Source organism: Hemibagrus wyckioides, linkage group LG17, assembly GCF_019097595.1.
Source record: "Hemibagrus wyckioides isolate EC202008001 linkage group LG17, SWU_Hwy_1.0, whole genome shotgun sequence".
Classification (NCBI taxonomy): Eukaryota; Metazoa; Chordata; class Actinopteri; order Siluriformes; family Bagridae; genus Hemibagrus; species Hemibagrus wyckioides.
Genome location: NC_080726.1, coordinates 4,304,745 through 4,325,704, shown reverse-complemented (window position 1 = coordinate 4,325,704; position 20,960 = coordinate 4,304,745). Strand labels below are relative to the sequence as shown.

General features: G+C 37.6%; 1 protein-coding gene across 4 annotated transcripts in view; it reads right to left on the bottom strand.

Annotated features, from left to right (window-relative positions):
• The window catches only part of gdpd5b (glycerophosphodiester phosphodiesterase domain containing 5b), a 62,576-nt gene that overhangs the window by 7,690 nt on the left and 33,926 nt on the right, over positions 1-20,960 (bottom strand). For 2 of the 4 annotated variants that reach the window (XR_009206982.1, XM_058413594.1), the window contains exons 3-16: positions 20,508-20,611; positions 15,191-15,284; positions 14,188-14,247; positions 13,829-13,927; positions 13,592-13,685; positions 12,192-12,337; positions 9,395-9,477; positions 7,776-7,926; positions 7,095-7,316; positions 6,774-6,931; positions 5,775-5,922; positions 5,046-5,128; positions 3,877-3,891; positions 231-343 (exon numbers count right to left, since the gene is read on the bottom strand). Coding sequence is in view for 2 of the 4 variants with exons in the window: in XM_058413594.1 (XP_058269577.1) it covers positions 231-343; positions 3,877-3,891; positions 5,046-5,128; positions 5,775-5,922; positions 6,774-6,931; positions 7,095-7,316; positions 7,776-7,926; positions 9,395-9,477; positions 12,192-12,337; positions 13,592-13,685; positions 13,829-13,927; positions 14,188-14,247; positions 15,191-15,284; positions 20,508-20,611 (1,570 nt within the window). In the remaining 2 variants the exon portion in view is untranslated. The remainder of the gene's footprint in view (positions 1-230; positions 344-3,876; positions 3,892-5,045; positions 5,129-5,774; positions 5,923-6,773; positions 6,932-7,094; positions 7,317-7,775; positions 7,927-9,394; positions 9,478-12,191; positions 12,338-13,591; positions 13,686-13,828; positions 13,928-14,187; positions 14,248-15,190; positions 15,285-20,507; positions 20,612-20,960) is intronic. The other 2 variants (XR_009206983.1, XM_058413596.1) reach the window with 1 other exon arrangement.

Below are 20,960 nucleotides of genomic sequence, written 5' to 3'. Positions count from 1 at the left end.
CACACACACGCGCACACACACGCGCACACACGCGCACACACACGCACACACACACGCACACACACACGCACACACACACGCACACACACGCACGCACACACACGCACACACACGCACACACACACGCACACACACACGCACACACACACGCACACACACACGCACACGCACACACACACGCGCACACACACACACACACACACACACACACACACACACGTTCCCTTTACCAGAGAAGATGAGCTTCTCCTTCATGATGTTGACGTCTCGGCTTGACCTCCTGACAGCTGCGCTCAGCATGATCTGCTCCGGGTTGTAGCTACGCATGCCACTCATCCTCCACCTACACACACACACATACACAAACACACACACACAAACACAGGTCTCAATACTTAAATCCTCTTGCATGTGTTGTATTACTGAACTAAATTACAGAGCTTATAAATATTGAACACTGTGCAATGAGGATGAACAACTCAAATCTATTCCGAAAAAATAATGAGGTTTGAAAAGACGAGCTCAAAGTAGTGAAGATTTAATTCTTGCATTTATTCATGAAAAAATTCTACACCTTTCAGACTTTTTACAAATTGCCTTCTAAACTTTCCAGACGAGTTAAATTTTGTTTTCTGATTAATAATGCCATTGGTTATTAGGGGGGAAAAAATTTGTATACTTCAGGATAATTGAATCTCCCCAAAGGATTATAAATTTTAAACCACAATGTTACTAATTTCTTTCTTTCTTTCTTTCTTTCTTTCTTTCTTTCTTTCTTTCTTTCTTTCTTTCTTTCTTTCTTTCTTTCTTTCTCTATTAATTTAAGGAAACCTGTAACATTACAGTCTAATGGGAATGATACATTTTTGGACCAATTTTCTTTTCTTTCTTTCTTTTATTGTGCATTGGAGATATCTTCGGGATTTAAATAAACTAAATTCATTTCTTTTGTCTTCAACTTATATTTATGTATTTATTTTTATATTTATTAAACTATATTTATACTGGGTGTATTTATTATTTAGTTTTGGGATAAAAAAACGCTGAGTTATTTGACCCCACAAAATAAATAAATATATGAATTTATAATAATAATAATATATTTTTTAAAAAGTGAAATGGAATAAATTAATTAAAAAAAGAAAAGAAAAAACCAAAAATGCAGATATAGTGTATGTTACAATATCAATCATGGACAAAAAATTAGGAATTAAAATTATTGCTATTTATTTATTTATTTATTTATTAATTAATTATTATAATATAAATCTTTTCTAATAACACACCCTCTATGTTTATATTGCATCACTTATACTCTTATTAGCTTTTATTATTATATTATTAATAATATCTTCAAATCAGTGTTTTTTCTGTTGATTTTGGCATGTTTGGGATCAAAAACAACTTGTTTCAGGATATAATATACACACATTTCTCAGTTTTATTTTTAGTAGATAAATTGTAACCAAAATATTATTATTATTATTATTATTATTATTTATTTTTTTCCCCCCATCCTAAATCCAGGAGGGATGCAAACCTTTGCACTTTATCATCATCATCATCATCATCATAATATCTTCTATCCCTAAAAAAGCATGATGTAGTCATGTGTGTGTGTGTGTGTTTCAGCTCCTACATTTACAGCAGTGGGAAAATCCAGTGTGTTACTACAGTATTAGAAGAGTGATTAATAATAAACGTCTAATGAGATTATTAAATAATATAATGCTGAACCCTGGTGAGACGACACACTTGTATGAAGTCACCGGTGTCCTGTAGTGCCTCTGTTTGTCCTTCTCTGCAGAGTGTGTGTGTGTTTGTGTGTGTGTGTGTGTGTGGGAGCTCAGCCACACTGCTATAAATAACTGACTTTTAGTGCAGGTTGGTGTGATTAATGCAGAGCCACCATCCATCTCAGACACGCCACCATCCATCGCTCCAGCTAGAAAATTTACATTTACATCTCAACTCCAACGGGAGCGAAAATAAAAAGCTCAGCGCTCAGGCAGGAGGCTTTAAATAATCGTGTCAGAGGATAATAGGCTACTGACAGGAACCAAGGCTCAACACCGCCCTCTGGTGGACACTGCAAGGAGCGCTTCATTACTATACGTGAATAAATCTAGTGGATGGATGGATAGATAGATAGATAGATAGATAGATAGATAGATAGATAGATAGATAATCTATTATCTAGTATATAATAGTATATATATAGTATATAGTATATAGTAGTATCTAGTATATTTATATTTATATTATTATCTGGAGAATATGTAGCAGAATGTGGAGGGTGGTTAGTGTTAGTGAGACATGAGTGTCCTATCCTAGATAGATAGATAGATAGATAGATAGATAGATAGATAGATAGATAGATAGATAGATAGATAGATAGATAGATAGAGTCATTATTTGTGTTGTATTTCACACATCAAGCTTCTAATTAAATATAAAATTTAGTGCAAAAGATTGCATACCTTCAATATTAATAACACTGATATCAGTTTCTCATAAATTTTCTGCTAGATCTTTCAAGCCCATGCTTTTGCTTTAAGACCTTCAGCTGCTCTTTTCTTCCTGTAGATTTATAAAAGTGAAAAATACACACTAAAAAAAAGGTGTTTAATGGTTCTTAGTATCCTAGAAAAGTTCTGTTTTTATGAAACCTTGTTTTAGGATTAAGTTTATTTATTTTATTTTATTTTATTTTATTTTATTTTATTTTATTTTATTTTATTTTATTTTGTAATTGACACACTGAAGATTCTACAAAAGATTTAAGGTTTTGATTTAATTATTTATTAATTAATGTATTTATTTATTTATTTTTTATTTTTAATGGAGTGTCACAAAATTCTACACTTGGCTCTAACCAGTTAATTTTGCCCAATTAAATCATTTCCGTGGCTGAATCACAAACAATATTATATAATGAATTATATAGAAATTTGTATACACAACATTGTTACACCCTACAGAGTGAGCATACAGTGTACATAGTGTACAGAAAGCCATTTTGGATTCAGCCTAACTAACTGCCTAACTAACTGCCTAACTAACTAACTAACTAGCTAATTTTAACAATCCTGAATGAAAAATTTAAGCATGAAAGATGGTAGATATTTAGATGAATCCTGACCAACAGTGTGAGAAATATTAAACCCAGAAAAACACAAGAAAAGCTTTACTGTGTGTAAAAAAATAATCTCTGGATAAACACATGGCAGAGATCTACTACTGATATATCAATATGATAGATAGATAGATAGATAGATAGATAGATAGATAGATAGATAGATAGATAGATAGATAGATAGATAGATAGATAGATAGATAGATAGATAGAATAAACAGACAGACGGACAGACAGATAGATTAAGGAAAAAATTAAAGAAAGAAAGAAAGAAAGAAAGAAAGAAAGAAAGAAAGAAAGAAAGAAGGAAAGAAAGAAAGAAAGAAAGAAGGAAAGAAAGAAAGAAAGAAAGAAAGAAAGAAAGAAAGAAAGAAAGAAAGAAAGGCAAATAGACAAACAGAGATAGATAGATAGATAGATAGATAGATAGATAGATAGATAGATAGATAGATAGATAGATAGATAGATAGATAGAAAAAAATTAAAGAAAATAAGAAGGAAAGAAAGAAAGAAAGAAAGAAAGAAAGAAAGAAAGAAAGGCAAATAGACAAACAGATAGACAAACAGACAGACAGACAGAGAGACAGAGAGACAGACAGATAGATAGATAGATAGATAGATAGATAGATAGATAGATAGATAGATAGATAGATAGATAGATAGATAGATAGAGGAGTGTAGGAGGTGATAGATATGCGCAGGAGCACAGCATCATGGGTCAGTGGAGGTGACCCAGTTACCTGATCATGTGATAGCTGAGAGATGCCAGAATGCAGCAGAGAAGAGGAGCATGCACATCAGCAGAGAAGGAAGAGGAGGAGGAGCAGCAGGAGGAGGAGGAAGAGGAGGAGGAGGAGAAGGAGGAAGAAAGGGTATGAAGGGCACAAAGATACAGAGTAAAAGAAGGAGAGAATCAAGAGGTCAGTTCAGAAGCAGAAGCTGAAATCACGATGCCGAGCGCAGCACAGAGTCAGCACTAAACCAGTAGGCAGAACAATCCCACAGTGATTACTGCACACAGAACCAGGAAACATCTGAGAGAACTGATCTTAAAAATAGAACGAGGAAGAACACGCATGCACTCATTCTCTCATCAAGCAAAAACATCTTAAACATCTTCCCTCTTCCCCCTGACTCTCGTTCCTTACTGAAACAATCTTTAATGCCGAGTGTGTTTAAAGTCTTAGTGAATGCTAATTTAATAAGATTTCAATTCAGTGAATTTCTATGATAAGATACTGTGGGCTGTGGGTGTGAAGATCAGTTATATATAAAATATTAAACTATATGTTATATGAAATAATTCCATTTCTACTCTTATCCTGAGTTTATTTTCTATACTGATTCTGCTATCGTTTCTATAGTAACAGCTCATTTACAGAGCTACTTATAATCTAGACTTAATAATAAACAGATTTTATGAAATGTTCTTTTATTGAACATTATATCATGATAGGAGTTTTTAATGTAATGTTTATTTAACTGTTAGAGAAGGAGTCTCCAGTGTCAGGAAAGCTGTAATGGGAAAGTCTTCAGGTCTTATTAAATATTGAAGAAAAAAAATAATAAAAATAAATAAATAAATAATTCTTCAAGTCCTGTGAGGGAAAGACTGTTTAATTTGTAATATTAATACTTTGAAATTATTTGTCTCGCAGACACCCAGAACATTGAATGTAACTATAAATGGATAAAAAGTGACATTATTCTTTAGTATTTCATTTTAACCCATTAACCCCAAAATGTTGTGTGTGCATACAGACGGAAAGACAGATATATACATATTGATGTTGTGTAGCTTAATAAACTTATAAAGCACAAATACATGCATCACTACAAGCACTCTTGTGTCACTCTGCATGCACCGTGTATCTGATCCAAAACATAAATATAACGAAAAAGTCCTTACTTCTGAAATATAAAAATCCCCAGGACCAGAGCGAAGGAGATGAGATCAGTAGCGACCCAAATCAAGCAGTACTCGTGTGGACTCTGAAACAGAAATCAGTGACATGACACAACAGACACTAGATGGCGCTGTGACACAAAAAAACACACGCTATAAAGCCACAATGTGGTTTATGTTTTATTTATTTAATTTAATTTAATTTATTATTTATAAATTGATCCAAAAAGTTGTTATAGCTTCTATATAAACAGCTTGTTCACAGAAACTTGTATTGAGAGATGCTTTGCATAATCTAGAGACAGATAGATAGATAGATAGATAGATAGATAGATAGATAGATAGATAGATAGATAGATAGATAGATAGATAGATAGACAGGAAAACAGAAAGAAAGAAAGAAAGAAAGAAAGGAAGAATATTGGCACCCCTAATTCAATTACATGCAACCGGATTCTCTGTGCCTGTGTTTAAAATCCAAAAGACAAGAGATTAATCAATAAAATGTACATTATGTAATAAATATGTATAAAAATGAATGTACAGTAAAAAGAAAATAATAATAATTTATTTATTTATTTACATATATATTTTTTGTTGTTGGTGCTTTCCCATCTATTGAAGCTCACTCCCTGCACATGCTCGCTCGTTTGCTCGAAGGGTGCCAATAATTTGATGGATGCTTTAATGAACCTGTAAGAGGAATGACAAAGCGCTGTGTCGGTCTCTTACCATTAGCCAGAGAGGCGATAAAACTTTCCTAAGGATCTGCGGTGCTTCAGAGGAGACGGAGTGAACGCCGCTGCACCACAGTACAGAGTAAAGCCACGGTTCATTTACGGTGTACAGGGTCACACTCACGTTACCTTCTGTGTACTTCCTGTTAAACACACACACACACACACACATACACACACATTACATATATTACATCGAGTCCCAAAGAAGAAACACCTACTGTATACAGGAAATATTGATGATCATTATATATAATATGTGATTAATATATATCATTATTTGTAGTTCGTGGCCAAAAATACAGCCATGTCCTGCAGATACAAAATACAGTCAAAAGTGTGTAAACTTCATCAAAAATTACAAAAAAAAATATCACAAACAGGTAAGGTAAGAGCACCATGAACTGTACATTCAACGAAACATTATATAATCTTAATTATATACTACATGAATACAAAGAAATAATTCTATTTTGCACAGATTTGTGGATAAAATGCCTAAATGTAAGAAAAAAAAATAAAAAAATTTCCTTTAGGACAAGTTCTGCTTTAAGGAAATGAAATAAAGTTAAAAAAACAATGACATGACCTGAATGTGTCTCTTTAGAAAATATGACTAGAAAAATCATTAAAAATGATAAACAAACATTCCGACACGGAGAGAGTCTCAGGAAGCCGCTCATCTTTCAGCGTGAATCGATACGTTATTCATGGAAATGTCTGAGGATGATCTATCTAAAAGTATGTTTAGGGAAATAAGGTTTACAGCAGTTAATGAGTCACTGGATAGTGATTATTAGTGTTGATGTTTGGGAAAAAATTAGAATACTTTAAAATGTATACTGAACGTAAATAACAGGAGAAAGATCTAGAAGGAAGAAAAGTTCATCATGGAAGCAGGACACTTATTGAAAGTCTGAAAATCCATTGCCACTATGATGCTGTTAATGGAATAAATGTGTGTGTGTGTGTGTGTGTGTGTGTAGGTGCTCACCGCATATCCTCTTCACTGACATGGTTGTAGCGCAGCAATAATCTACTGATGCCTTTCTCATGGAGATTCTCCAGGGTCAGTTTTTTAGTGGAGATCTGCTGGAAGCCTGGATCTTGCTGCTGTACCAGCTCTCTGTCCCAGTCCACACTCCACACCACCTACACACACCACACATAAACTCATACTTCACCAGCAGGGGGCAGTACAGTACAACTTTCTCTATTCATCCACCGTGTATTATACTGTATGTGCCCACTATTTAGGGTCTCATGTATTGCGGTATTAAAGATGTTCAGTGAAGATCCTAGTCTTGTGTCTCACCAGGTGTTGAGGGATGCCTGAGTTCAGGATGGTGCTCAGGGTGAGGTTGACCCAGCTCAGGTTGTGTGGGTGCCCTGGTGGAGGTCTGCGGAGGGTAATCAGGGCGGAGCGGTTAGAGCGAGCTGCCAGCTGCAGCATCTGTTCCAGACTGCAGACCGTCTGATTCCCTGCTAACCAGCGCTCTCGGTCAGACATGTGCTGCACTGACCAGTACGGGTCACCCTGCAGGACAAAAACACCACAATTAACACACAAAGCAGAGCAACAGTGGACCAAAGATACAGCATCCTTCAAACCATCCATCTTTTTATCCGTTCATCCATCAGTTTATCTTTTTATCCATATTCACCCATTTATCTCCCTGCCTTTCCAACCATCCATCTATTCATCCATTTATCCATTCAACCTTTTTGTAATCCATCCATCCATTTTCTATTCATTCATTCATTCATTCATTCATCAGTTTATCTTTCCATACACCACATCTGCCAGTCAATCTCTCCCCCTTTCCACCCATCCATCTACAGGTTCATCCTTCCCTAAATCAATCAACTTATCTATCCATCTACTGATCTTTCTGCCTTTCTATCCATCCATCCACTTATCTTTCTATTTACCCATTTATCCATCCATGCATCTTTCTAGCAGGTCATCCATCCATCCATCCATCCAGTTCAGTACCTTTAGAAACCACTGGCCGGCATTGAGCATGCTCAGTTCAGTCCAGTTGAAGAACGAGGCGTCGTCATTCTGTCTCTCAGGAAAGACTTTTCTCACATTTGTGGTTCTCTTCAGGGTCCGATCTCTCACCAGGAACGGTATTCCATCCAGACTACAAGCAGAAAGCAGAAGGTTTTAGACATTAGGAAGGAAGAGGCTGTGTGCTAAAGAGACAGAAAAAAGAAACTGGTGATGAAACTGCTTATAGCCGCTTTAATGGAAGTGAAAATATCCCACAGCTTACAGAGGTTAAAGTGTAAACTGGTATTAAGGATGACATGTTCCTGATGAATATGTGTAAAAAACTGTAATCATAGTCAAACAGTAATAAGTGACTCAAACATCTCTCAGATATCCTGGTAATGGAAAAGAATTTATTTTAAGGTTGTAATAGTAACTCCACTTTACCTCAGGTCACTTTGTCATGTTTTATTCCTTATTTATCTGGCTTTAAAGTCAACTCCATGACTAAAACCCTTCATAGCCTGCTGCATTATTTTCAAATGAATGAGATCAAATTAATCCCTTCCATTCAATATGCTCAAAAATGATGAAAGTACAGGGAGAAAAGTGTCTCCTGACATTTCTGTGCTTTAATAACTGTCATTTATACTGGCTTAGTGAGTGTCTGGATAGTCTGTGTCCAATCTCTCTCTCTGTCTCTTGGTCTCTCCTGCTCTCTCTTTACATCTCTGTCTGTCTCTCTCTCCCCATCTTTCTCTGTCTGTCTCCTTTTCCCTGTCTCTTTCTCTGTCTGTCTGTCTCTCTCTCTTTCCATCTCTGCCTGTCTGTTTCTTTTTCTTTCTCTTTCCATCTCTCTCTACCTTCTTGCCTCTTTCTCTCTCTCTCCCTTCTTGCCTATTTCTCTCTCTCTCTCTGTCTGTCACTCTATCTTTCTCTTTCCATCTGTCTGTCTCTCTTTCTCTCTCTCTCTCTCTCTCTCTCTCTCTCTCTCTCTCTTTGTCTGTCTCTCTCTCCCTCTTCTTGTCTCTTTCTCTGTCTGTCTGTCTGTCTGTCCCTGTCTCCCTCTTCTTGTCTCTTTCTCTCTCTCTTCTCATCTCTGTCTGTCTGTCTGTCTGTCTCTCTCTCTGCCTGTCATTCTCTCTTTCTATCTCTCCTTCCATCTCTGTCTGACTGTCTGTCTCCGTTTCCCTCTTCTTGTCTCTTTCTCTGTCTTTCCATCTCTGTCCATCTGTCTCTCTCTCTCCTTCTTCTTGTCTCTTTCTCTGTCTGTCTGTCTGTCTGTCTGTCTGTCTGTCTCTCTCTCTCTCTCTCTCTCTCTCTCTCTCTCTCTCTCTCGTGTACACTCATGTTCTCCATGTTTCTGTATCTGCCTGAAGCTCATCTCCTTTATTCCATCCTCTTATCCATCCATCATCTAGACATAACTAAACCCACCTCCCAGTGAGCTCACACTCATCTCTCTCTCTCTATCTTTATTTCTCTAACATTATGAGTTGTGTGTGAGAGAGAGAGTGAGAAAGGGTGTGTGTCTAAGTCTAAATGGTGTATTGATCTGTACTTCACTCAGACAGAGGAGGACGAACAGGAAATATGTGAACGAATAAATGAATAATTACCTGATGGCCACCTCAGCCTGCAGGCCGCTGACGTTTTCCTCCACAGCTCTCTGGAAAGAGAGCAGCGTGTTCTCCGGAGCCAGCTGACAGGAAGTGGGAAAAAAAAGACACACGGGGAGAGTTAACCTTCAATCCAACGGTTCAATCAAACACGGGGAGATCAAGCACCAGGGGAGGAAGCAGCAGAGACAATGCTGAGAGATGGGAATAAAAAAAAAAAGACAGAGTGACCTTAAGGGCTGTGTGTGAAATAAATGCTTTAATGGCAAAACAAGGGAAAAAGAGACGGGGTAGGATTAGTGTTCAGCTCGGCTTTTTCCCCCAGGACATAAGCAGCACTTAAATCTCTTAAATTATTCTGATATCATTAATAACTCCCAGCAGAGGAAGCTCCTGGAGGCAGCGTTGTAGCACAGCTTCGTGCGAGAAACAGTTTATTCACACGCAGCATCATGACTAATGGCACATTTCCAGGCTTCATAGCAACATTCAGCCATAATGCTGGGTTTATGGCATTTCACCAGGGCATAAATACACAGAGTATGCAGAGGAGACATGATTTTTCTGCAACTTCACCCAGGATCAATAAAGTGTGTGTGTGTTTCTCCATCTAATATACTGTACACTCTCCAACAAAACTAAGTCTTTAATGATGTTCTCTTCTACCATCTTAGCATCCCATCCAATTGTCTTGCATTTAATCCATCCATCCATCCATCCTTTCTATATTTGATTTCTGTTATCAGTTGTTAACATCCATTCTATGTCTCTTTCCAGCTGCCTTTGTTATCTCTCTTTCGAATCAAAAAGCTTTAAATCCACTATCCAACTATATGTTTTCCATGCATGTATTTACTTGGCTTTCCATCCATCCATCCATCCATCCTTCCATCCATCGACCAGTTTTCCATCCTCCCAGCCTCTGATCGTATTTGCATTTCCTCATCTATTCATATTTCTATCCATCTATTGATGGATTTGTCTATTTATCTATCAATCCATTTATCCATCTTGCTGTCCATCTATCTATCCACCCATCCATGTAGCCTTTGCTTCGTTCCATCCAATGTATCTTTCCATCCATCTACCTTATACATTTCTTTCTATTCATATATTCATCCATCTTTTTATCTGTCGACTGCTCCTTTCAAGCATCTATCTGTCTGTCTGACTTTCCATCCATCCACCCATCCATCCATCCATCCATCCATCCATCTTCTGCTATCAGTTGTTAACATCCATTCTATGTACATTTCCAGCCGTCTGTGGTTTCTTCTTAAGCACCTATCTATTTCTTTTTATCCATCATCCATCTATGTGTCCTTTTGTGGATCTATATATTTGGCATTCCATCCATTCATCCACCCATCCACCCATCCATCCATCCATCTTCTGCTATCAGTTGTTAACATCCATTCTATGTACATTTCCAGCCGTCTGTGGTTTCTTCTTAAGCATCTATCTATTTCTTTTAATCCATCATCCATCTATGTGTCCTTTTGTGAATCTATATATTTGGCATTCCATCCATCCATCCATCCATCCATCCATCCATCCAGTGTATCTTACTAGCCATCTACTGTGTCCTTTCCATCCGTCCATCCATTTATCCGTCCATCCATCCATCCATCCGTCCATCCATCCATCCATCCATCTTTTTTAACTATTCTCCATCCACCAGTTTTCCATCCTCCCAGCTGTTTATCTGTGATTGCATATCCTCATCCGTTCATATTTCTATCAGCCTATTCATAGATGTTCATATTTATCCAATAATTTATCCATCCAATGCATCTTTCCATTCATCTACTATATCTGTCTTTCTATTCATCCATCTTTTCATCTATCATCCATATACTGCGCCTTCTATGCATCCATCTGTCTGATTTTCCATCCATCCATCCTCCACATATTTGCCTTTTTACCCATCCATCCTTCTTGCTATCCAGCCACTCTTTCATCCATTCATTTTTCTATCCACCCATCCATCTACCTGTCTATCCATTCATCCAACTGTCATTCTATCCACCCATTCATTTTATTTTCCATCCACCTGTTGATTCATCTTTTTATTAACCTGTCCTTTTTTCACCTATCCATCTTTCCACACATCTCTATTTACCCATCCATCCATCCATACATACATCCAGTTTCCACCTATCCATCCATCCATCCATGCATCCATCCATCCATCCATCCAGTTTCCACCTATCCATCCATCCATCCATCCAGTTTCCACCTATCCACCAGTAGATATCTCTCTTGGCTGATGTATAAGTTTGCAAACATCATAACATCCACTTTTTCTATAGAGCTTAACACGCTTGTCAGTTTGTCTAGACATTTGCAGTTCAGGTTACATAAAGTGGATCTCCAGATTGAGAAGCATATTTCGTCTGTGTGTGTGTGTGTGTGTGTGTGTGTGTGTGTGTGTAAATAACAGGAACGAGTCCTGACCTGCCCACTCTATGGCACAGAAGTTGATTTTCTTCATGTTGTGTTCTATGTTATAACACACACACACACACACAAACATACACACACACACACACACACCAGCTGTGTTCTTCCTAGTTACAGGAAATCAGGATGAGTGCACAGAGCCGTGGAGAGCTGGTCTTTCAGCTGTTGTCTTTCTGTTTTCCTTTCATTTAAAATCCCTCATAAACCTAATCAGCTAATTACTGAATCTTTCAGAAGCTCAGTCAGATGTGACTGGAATAAAACATGTGATTTAATTTCACTTACAGTTAATAAGAATAATCTTAGTGATGTCTTGCCTGATTGCTGGACTTACCATAGGAGCTCCGCGCTGGCCGATGACCGCTGGCCGTGCTTTAAGGTTGTGTCGCTCCATGATGCAGGGCGATGTGATGGACAGTGGAGTCAGGTAGAGGCTCAGAAGCACCACCAGGTACATGAGCAGGACGATAACCTGAAACGCTGCAACACACACCACAGACAACATCAACACACTTTCATACTTTATACATGCTAATAATCTGTTTCAGACCTTCATCAACACAATCCATCCATCCAACCATCCATCCATCCATCCATCCAATCTAAATTTCTATTCAATTGTTTTCTATGATCAATTGTTAACATTCTATGTATCTTTCCAGCTGTCTGTTGTAACTATCTTTCTATTCATCTATCTATCAATCTTATCTATCATCCATCTATTTGTCCTTTCATGCATCGATCTGTCCTGCTTCCTATCTATCCATCCATCCATCCATCCATCCATCTGTATATGCATTAACTCACCTATTCCTCTTCCTGTCCATCTCTCCAATCCATGTATTTGCCTTCATATCCATTAATCCTTTCTGCTATTTGACCACATTTACCACCCATCCACCCAATCATTTTTTTCTGCCTTTTCCATTTTGCTATCTACTAATCTATCTGCATTTCCATTCTTCTATAAATTCATCCATAATTCCATTCATCCATCCATCCATCCTTTCTGACTATCTATCCAGCCATTTACAGTATCTGTCTTTCTAGTCATCAATTCATCTTTTTATCTATCATCCATCTATGTGTCCTTCCATGCACCTATCTGTCTGGCTTTTCATCCATCCATCCATCCATCCATCCTTTTTATTCACGCATCCATTTATCTTTATGTCCATTTTCCACACCTCTATTTGCCTCCATCTACCCATCCATCCTTCTTTTTTATTCACCCATCCATTTATCTTTACGTCTATATTCCACTATTTGCCTCTCTTTCCATCCATCCACCCATCCATCTATCTTTCCATCCATCCACCCAGCCACCATCCACCTATCTGTGTGTGCGTGTGTAAGTCACCGGAACTAGCCCTGACTTGTCTCCTGTATGGCGTAGAAATAGATTTTTTCTATGATATACCCATCTGACTCTCTCTCTCTCTCTCTCACACACACCACACACACTCTCTTGTACAGAGGCTGATAGCTGATGGCCCTGAACTGTATGTATGTAAGCACTTGGTTAAAACTGAACAAGGACACCACTGGGAAACACTGATATACAGGGAAAATTCCAGAAAACATTAATTCACATTAACCAGCACCCTCATTTAGGACGAAGGTACATTATGAGGAAATGCAGAGGGGTAAAAAAGAGCCTTTTGTTCTGTATTAATAATTAACATCGGCTTGATACAGTGTGATTAGTCTGAAGTTAAAAAAAATAGGACTTACTGGTCTTTTCAGCTCGAGCCACTTGTCCAGCCACCAGCCAGGCTAATGCTGTAACTGCAGCCAGAGCACCGATGAGCAGGAACGGCCCTGTGGCCTGACACACACACACACACACACACACACACACACACACAGAGTATCCCATTTTATTATTGTTGAATTCTGGATTCTGATTGGCTGAAAGCTAATGGTTTGGCCTCAATACTCAATTATTTGGAATGAATACATCATCCATACTTGTAGAGAGATGGAGAAGATATCCCACTCCTCGCTCCATATCTGACTGACCGATATCACGCCGATCACGGTGGTCAGTAAAGCTGCGGTCACTCCGATCTGAGAAAGACCACACAGGTCATGAATTTCAAGAGATCGATAGAAGCACCGGAGTAAAACAATGTAGGTGAACGTCTGTCTTCTCTGTGATTTGACAGGAGACGTAAATTTGGGACGCCTTGGGATAGAATGACCTTGTGTGCTGATTAGTGGTGGAATTTTCAGCTCACGCACACATGCACACACACACACACACACACACACACACACACACGCACACACACACCATAGAGTATGTGTTATCGCTATATAAAACATACCTTATGAATCCAGTGCAGGTTCAGCTGCTGTCCAACTGCGATGTGACATAGCGCTAATATCTACAACACAGTAACAGAAAAATCAGCACCGTTAGTAATCACATTCTTACTAAAAGGTCATAATTTTTGCATTTTTTGTACGTATAAAAAAACTTCATTTATGGTACTGCCTCCTGTCACTGTGATTGACAGGTCAGAATGAGCAGGTCATCCTGCCTCGCTCTCCGAGACGACTCGTTGTTCCCGAGTCATATTAAGGATTCGTTCAAAATGAACAAATCATGCATGAACGACACACCACTACCACTCAGGAAATTATTATTATTGTTGTTATTATATGCAGATATATGTAATTGAGGACAGTAAGTGATGCTAGCAATAGCAATCATTTTAGGAGAAAACATTTACACCATACGGTGGAACACCCTTTCCAGAGCGACTTTTATCTAACTTTATACATCTGAGCAGGTTAAGGACCTTGTACAAGGGCCCAGAAGATGCAGCTTGGTGGTCCTGGGATTTGAACTCACAACCTTCCCATCATTAGCCTAAAGCCTTAAACACTGAGCTACGACTTCCAACACATCAACTACAAAGGAATGTAAAGGAATTTCAGCTTATGACAAGAAGATACAGTATAAACACAGCAATGCTATGTATGCTATAATGTTCTTCAGTAAGACTTTGTAAACGTCTAAAGACCTCATTTGTTTTATTTCTGGTACTTTTCCAGCTAATGAATAACTACACAATTTCTTTACACACCAAAACATTTGTTTTGTCCTGGGAAAATGTCACACATACAGAATATACTATAAATATCAAGAATTTTACTTGTTCTGAGATCAAAAAGAGGTGTAGATTTATTTTATTAATGTTCTGATGTGGTGATAGAGTTAGACACAGATATTAGGTTTGTATGAGAGAAGATGAGCTCCACCCTCCAGAGCCATGGAGCAGGATCAGTGCCTTGAAGGTATGAATACAGGAAGTGACAGCTCACCACTAAAAATGCGATATAGGTGAAGCCTGCAGCTGTCGTGGCCAGTATGGGAACAGTTCCGTCACTCCACTCGCCAGACCGGTTATATAAATACCTGGAAGAACAGAGAGAGAGAGAGAGAGAGAGAGAGAGTATTCATCATTACACACTATGCTGGGAACCGAAACAGTGAGTCATGATCACACACACACACGAGTGGAGAGGTTCCTCGTGACTCATATAGTATACGCTACACAGACCAGTGCTAAAGAATTATTCATAAAGACATGCAGGAATCCAGCATCAATGTATTACAGCACTTCCAGGAGCTATGACAGGTCTAATCTCAGGACCCTGAGGCCTAAATGGTTTCATCCCTAGAGAGGAAAGATGAACGTTAAAGTCAACTCCTAATGCCACGGAGGTGCTTAATATTTTATTTTATTTATTTTCTAGTTTGTATATGCAAGAGATCTGAATTTTCCTCCTGTTTTTGTTGTGCCCATGTTGATGATTGAATGTCTTTGTCATGTCTCACAGTGGAGGTGAATATGAAGCTCAAAAACGGTTATTCTTTCCACACAAATGTTTCTATCTTCAAAGTAAATGTTGATATCAAACCCATTTCTGCTCTCTGAGATGCTCCAAGTGCTTGTTCATCTAAAAAGCAGCTCAGATTTGATCTTCTACCAGTAAAATTCAGTGTAAGGTTCTCCAACAGAGGGAAAAACACACATCTAAAACACACTGAAAGCCAACAGACTCGTTTTAGATCAGACTCACAGCCTGAACATCATTCATTTCTTTACACTGATTGAAAACGTCCCATAAGTCCATTACTATTTCATTGGTGGAAGCGAGTGCCACTATACAGGTTCAAATGGTTCAAGAACAGCTATAGGCAGACAGACAGACAGACAGACACTGAGCGTGTTTTTGAAAGCATAATACATGGGAGAAGTGATATGTTTTTATCTCAGGCAAAATAAATACACCATTTTAAATTTTGCTAACATTGATCAGTTTATAATATTTCACAGAACGGATACAAAAAAACACACAAAGACCCAAAAACCAGCCCGTATTTTGGTTAAAACATGTATAAGAACCTAAAGCATGGTGGCGGTAGCGATTATTTTCCTATAACAGTATATACTGAGGTGCTTTGTCTCTTATTCTATGACAATTTACAGACAAATAATAATAATAATAATAATAATAAATGAAAATTTATTAATTGTCTGTCATAACATCATACTTTTTACAGCTACATTTAATGTTGTGGAATACATCTATAAACTTCTTGTTCCGTCACTAATCTCTCATGACAAAAAAAAAGAAAAGAAACGAAAAAGAAACAAACAAATACAGGGTGGGGCATAAAGACCTCCCACATTTTGAATGAATATAAAAAAAAAAGAACACAACTATCTAGAAAAAAAGTGATTATATTTTTGAAAATACACAAAAAACAGTTTTGTTTTAATGGGCTTTAAAAATTATATCAGACAAATGGTGGCCGTTGTTGGCAATACATTGATGGAGTCGTTCCCGGAAGTTCTCCATGACTCTCCGTGTCATCTCAGGTGGTATTGCATCGATTTCCTCTCGGATCCTTTCCTTCAAATCCTCAAGATTTCTTAGTCCTTCAAATCCTCAAGGTATCCCCAAAGGAAAAAGTCACAAGGGCTTAAATCTGGTGACCTTGCCGGCCACCCCACGTCTCCCCTTTAAGAGATCAAATGCCCAGGAAACATTTCCCTCAACACTGCAAGCGTACGTCGTGCTGTGTGAGCTGTGGCACCATCCTGTTGAAACCATACATGTTCTGTATCCAAGTCGTCCAGTTTAGGGCGCAGAAAATTCTCCAACATTTCAATATGAAAATGGTAGAGCCTAGCCTACCAAATGAAACCTGTCCCGCCTCTCTACTGCCACTACAGCCCATATGGCGCCCACTCCAAATGTGGGAGATCTTTATGCCCCACCCTGTACAAAAAAATACCAAAGCTGCTGTTATATTTAATATTGAATATGATACTGAATATTTATCAAGCTTCTGACCAATCAGATTTGAGAACTGAACTGCATAATTACTTTTTGTTTTTTAATGTATTCATTAAAATAAGAATGTTGGTTATTGATATGTTTGCAAGTACGGCATAAAAGAAATTAACCATAGTTGATGGAATTGTTCAGTAAAGTGAGTAAATGATCAAGCTCCGGCTGAATTGGCCAAATTTATAGTTAATCCATGTTACTAGAGGTACATAATGTATAGGTACCACCCCAGTGTCAAGAATTCAGACATTTTTTAATTTAAAAATGTCATCTTTTTTACAATCTTCGACCTGAAGAACACCACAAAGCAGCCTGGGGTCTATACTGGGACACTGTATGATCTCTTCTTCTTCTTCTTTTGGCTTTTCCCTTCAGGGGTCTCCACAGCAAATCATCTCTCTCCACCTATCCCTATCTTCTGCATCCTCAACACTCGCACCCTCTAGCTTCATATCCTCATTTATTCCATCCATATACCTCCTCTTTGGCCTTCCTCTTTTCCTCCTGCCTGGCAGCTCCATGTCCAACATTCTCCTACCAATATACTCACTCTCCCTCCTCTGAACATGTCCAAACCATCTTAACCTGGCCTCTCTAACTTTGTCCCCCAAACGTCCAACATGAGCTGTCCCTCTGATGTACTCGTTCCTAATCCTGTCCAACCTTGTCACTCCCAAAGAGAACCTCAACATCTTGGACAATGTATGATTCTAAACTTAATCATTCCAAATGTAAATAATAGATGAGGTAATCATAGTAAAAATCATAGTAAAGTTTTTTTTTCCTTATTCACAATTTCCTCCTGTATCGCTAATCCTGCTACCTCTTATTTGTGCTATGCAAAGAAAAAAACAAACAAACAAAAAAAACTGAAGACCATGAGGTCATAGTGGAAGGTCTCTCTGCTGACAGTCATAGTTATTTGTTGAGAAAACACAGCAGTTAGCATGGCTGTAACTAGCAGTGAGGATAGTGAGGTCTGGACCTTGGTAGAAGGTGGAAGGTGTTTGTTTTTTAGCTCTCAGTTGTCAGATTCAATTCGGAAAAACCCAGACATGATAATGTGACGACAAAACGTAATTAACTGTAAGGAAAATCCAAAGCTACCCAATTAGCATTGATGACTAGCCATCAGCTGACCTCAGAGCAGCAGAGGAGGAGGATTGCCCTTGGACTTATTGTGTAAATCCAAGTGAGTTTTTTGTTTTTGTTTCTTTTTTCCTCCGTAATGTTGCTAGCGGAATCGGATGGCTAGGTGCAGTAAGGTTAGCTGACCAGTTAGGTCACTAGCCAAACTGTTCTTAGCTCTATCACTAGCATGTGATGTTTGTGTATAAGTGTAAGTTGTTGCATTGTGTAAGCTTAATTGTTAAAAATATACTATAAGCATATAAATGTTTATTATTAACCATCATGCAACATAATTCAGAAAGGAACTTACGCTAAGGCTAAAGCTAAACCAGGAGTCTCAAACCTAGATTCTGCAACATTTCTGAGAAGAAAAGGACATTTCAACTCTATAAACTGTTAGCTGGAAACATTAATTATACTAACTAAATGTTTAGTTTCAATATTTTTAGATATTTATAGGTTTTCCAAATGTCAAATATATATAACTTGAAAAAAGAAGATGTAAGATGAACATATTTCTGCCCACAAATGTGTACCAACAGTCTGAGGATGAAGCACATAGTTTTGAGCACATGGTGTATTTCCTGGTTGATGTAAATACAAAGGCTTCTATATTTTATTTCTTGTGTTATGTATTTTTGTTTTGCATTTTCTTTCTTTCTTTCTTTCTTTCTTTCTTTCTTTCTTTCTTTCTTTCTTTCTTTCTCTTTCTCCTTACCTGATCCTTTCTTTCATTCTTGATCTTCCTTCCTTGGTTCGTTTGTTCGTTTCTTTCTTTCTTTGTTAGTTAGTTAGTTTGTTTCTTTCTTCCTTTCTTTCTTCCTTCCATTCCAACAACCATAATAATAAAATTAGAATTTAAATATAATCATTGTAACTCTAAGGAGAATCAGGAGTAATTTCCTGTTTTGTGCAACTCCCTCGACTAATAAATAATATTTATTTAATTAAATTTAGAATACGCTTTTCACTGCTATATTAGCTGGGGTTATTTATTTATTTATTTATTTTATTTTATTTTATATTCCTTTGACTATAGCACTTGCTTTGTTTGTTCTCTAAACAGAAAAAAAAAATGAAATGCTACACTCTCTTAAAAATATGAATAAATCTCTACTACAGCAACACTAACCTGAATTAAAGTAGGTCTTATCTGGTAGATTTCCATTACAGACAGATATTATTTCCTAAACTCTGTTCAGAGTAATGTGAGAAAGCGAGAGAGAGAGTCAGAGTTAAGAAACCAGTGTCAGTATTACAGTCATACAGACTGCATTGCTTTATTGTTTTAGCTTGAGTTAAAAGAAGCTGAGATTTTTTTTTTTTTTTTCGGAGTAAATATTATGTTGGAGTCTAACAGCACAGTGAAACGAGTGTTACATAATTCCCCGTTGTTACAGAAGAGCTGGAGTGAATTACCTGAAATACAAGATGAGTCATTTCTTTAGTAACACACACACACACACGCACACACACACACACACACACACACACACACACACACACGCGCACACACGCGCACACACGCGCACACACGCGCACACACACACACACACACACACACACACACACACACCATATACACTGTGCACTCAGAAACCTCACTGCAATTCATGGTTTTATATGAAAGAAGAAAATAAAAGCACACCAGGTCATATGGGAGAAGGAAAGGAAGGAAGGAAAGAAGGAAGGAAGGAAGGATGGATGGATGGATGGATGGATGGATGGATAGATGGAAAGAAAGAAAGAGAGAAAGAAAGAAAGAAAGAGAGAAAGAAAGAAAGAAAGAAAGAAAGAAAGAAAGAAAGAAAGAAAGAAAGAAAGAAAGAAAGAAAGAAAGGATCGGGTAAGGAGCAAGCAAGCAAGCAAGCAAGATGGATAGATGGAAAGAAAGAAAGAAAGAAAGAAAGAAAGAAAGCAGAAACACTCAGACACGTAATAAACACTTCCACAACATGATGATGACTTCATGCCTCAGACAGTGCAGCTTTACAGAAGTCTGGATGGAGATATTTACGTAGCTCCACACTCTCTCTCTCTCTCTCTCTCTCTCTCTCTCTCTCTCTCTCTCTCTCGCTCTCTCTCAGCTCCAGGGTCTGTGCTGAACAGCATGAAGTAAATAAAAGTGAATTAAACTGAAACTCACCAGTTAAATTCACTGTAGTCGTTGCTTGCTTCCCACCAGAAATAAAACCAGAACAGGAGCAGAGTGAAAGTCCCGAAGAGGATGAGGGTCCACATACACTCCCACTGTGGAAACACACACACACACACACAGTTAATGGCTAGATGGAAAAACAGTGTGTAAAATGTGAGACACACAGTGTTTTCCTTCTCTTCACCTTGAGAAGGAATTCAGGAATTTGGGTTTGATCTAATCTAATCTAATCTAGAAAAAAAAATCTTATATTTTAAGATTATATGTAGGAATGAATTAATAAATAAAAAAATAAAAGTCTGTACTTGAATGTTATTGAAATTTGTGAATATATATAAAAACTTTAAAAAAAATTAATTTAATCCAAATAATTATTAAATCTGTGGATTCATCCTTTCAGAAATTCAGAACTACCAGTTTAATGCAAAAAATAATCTAAAA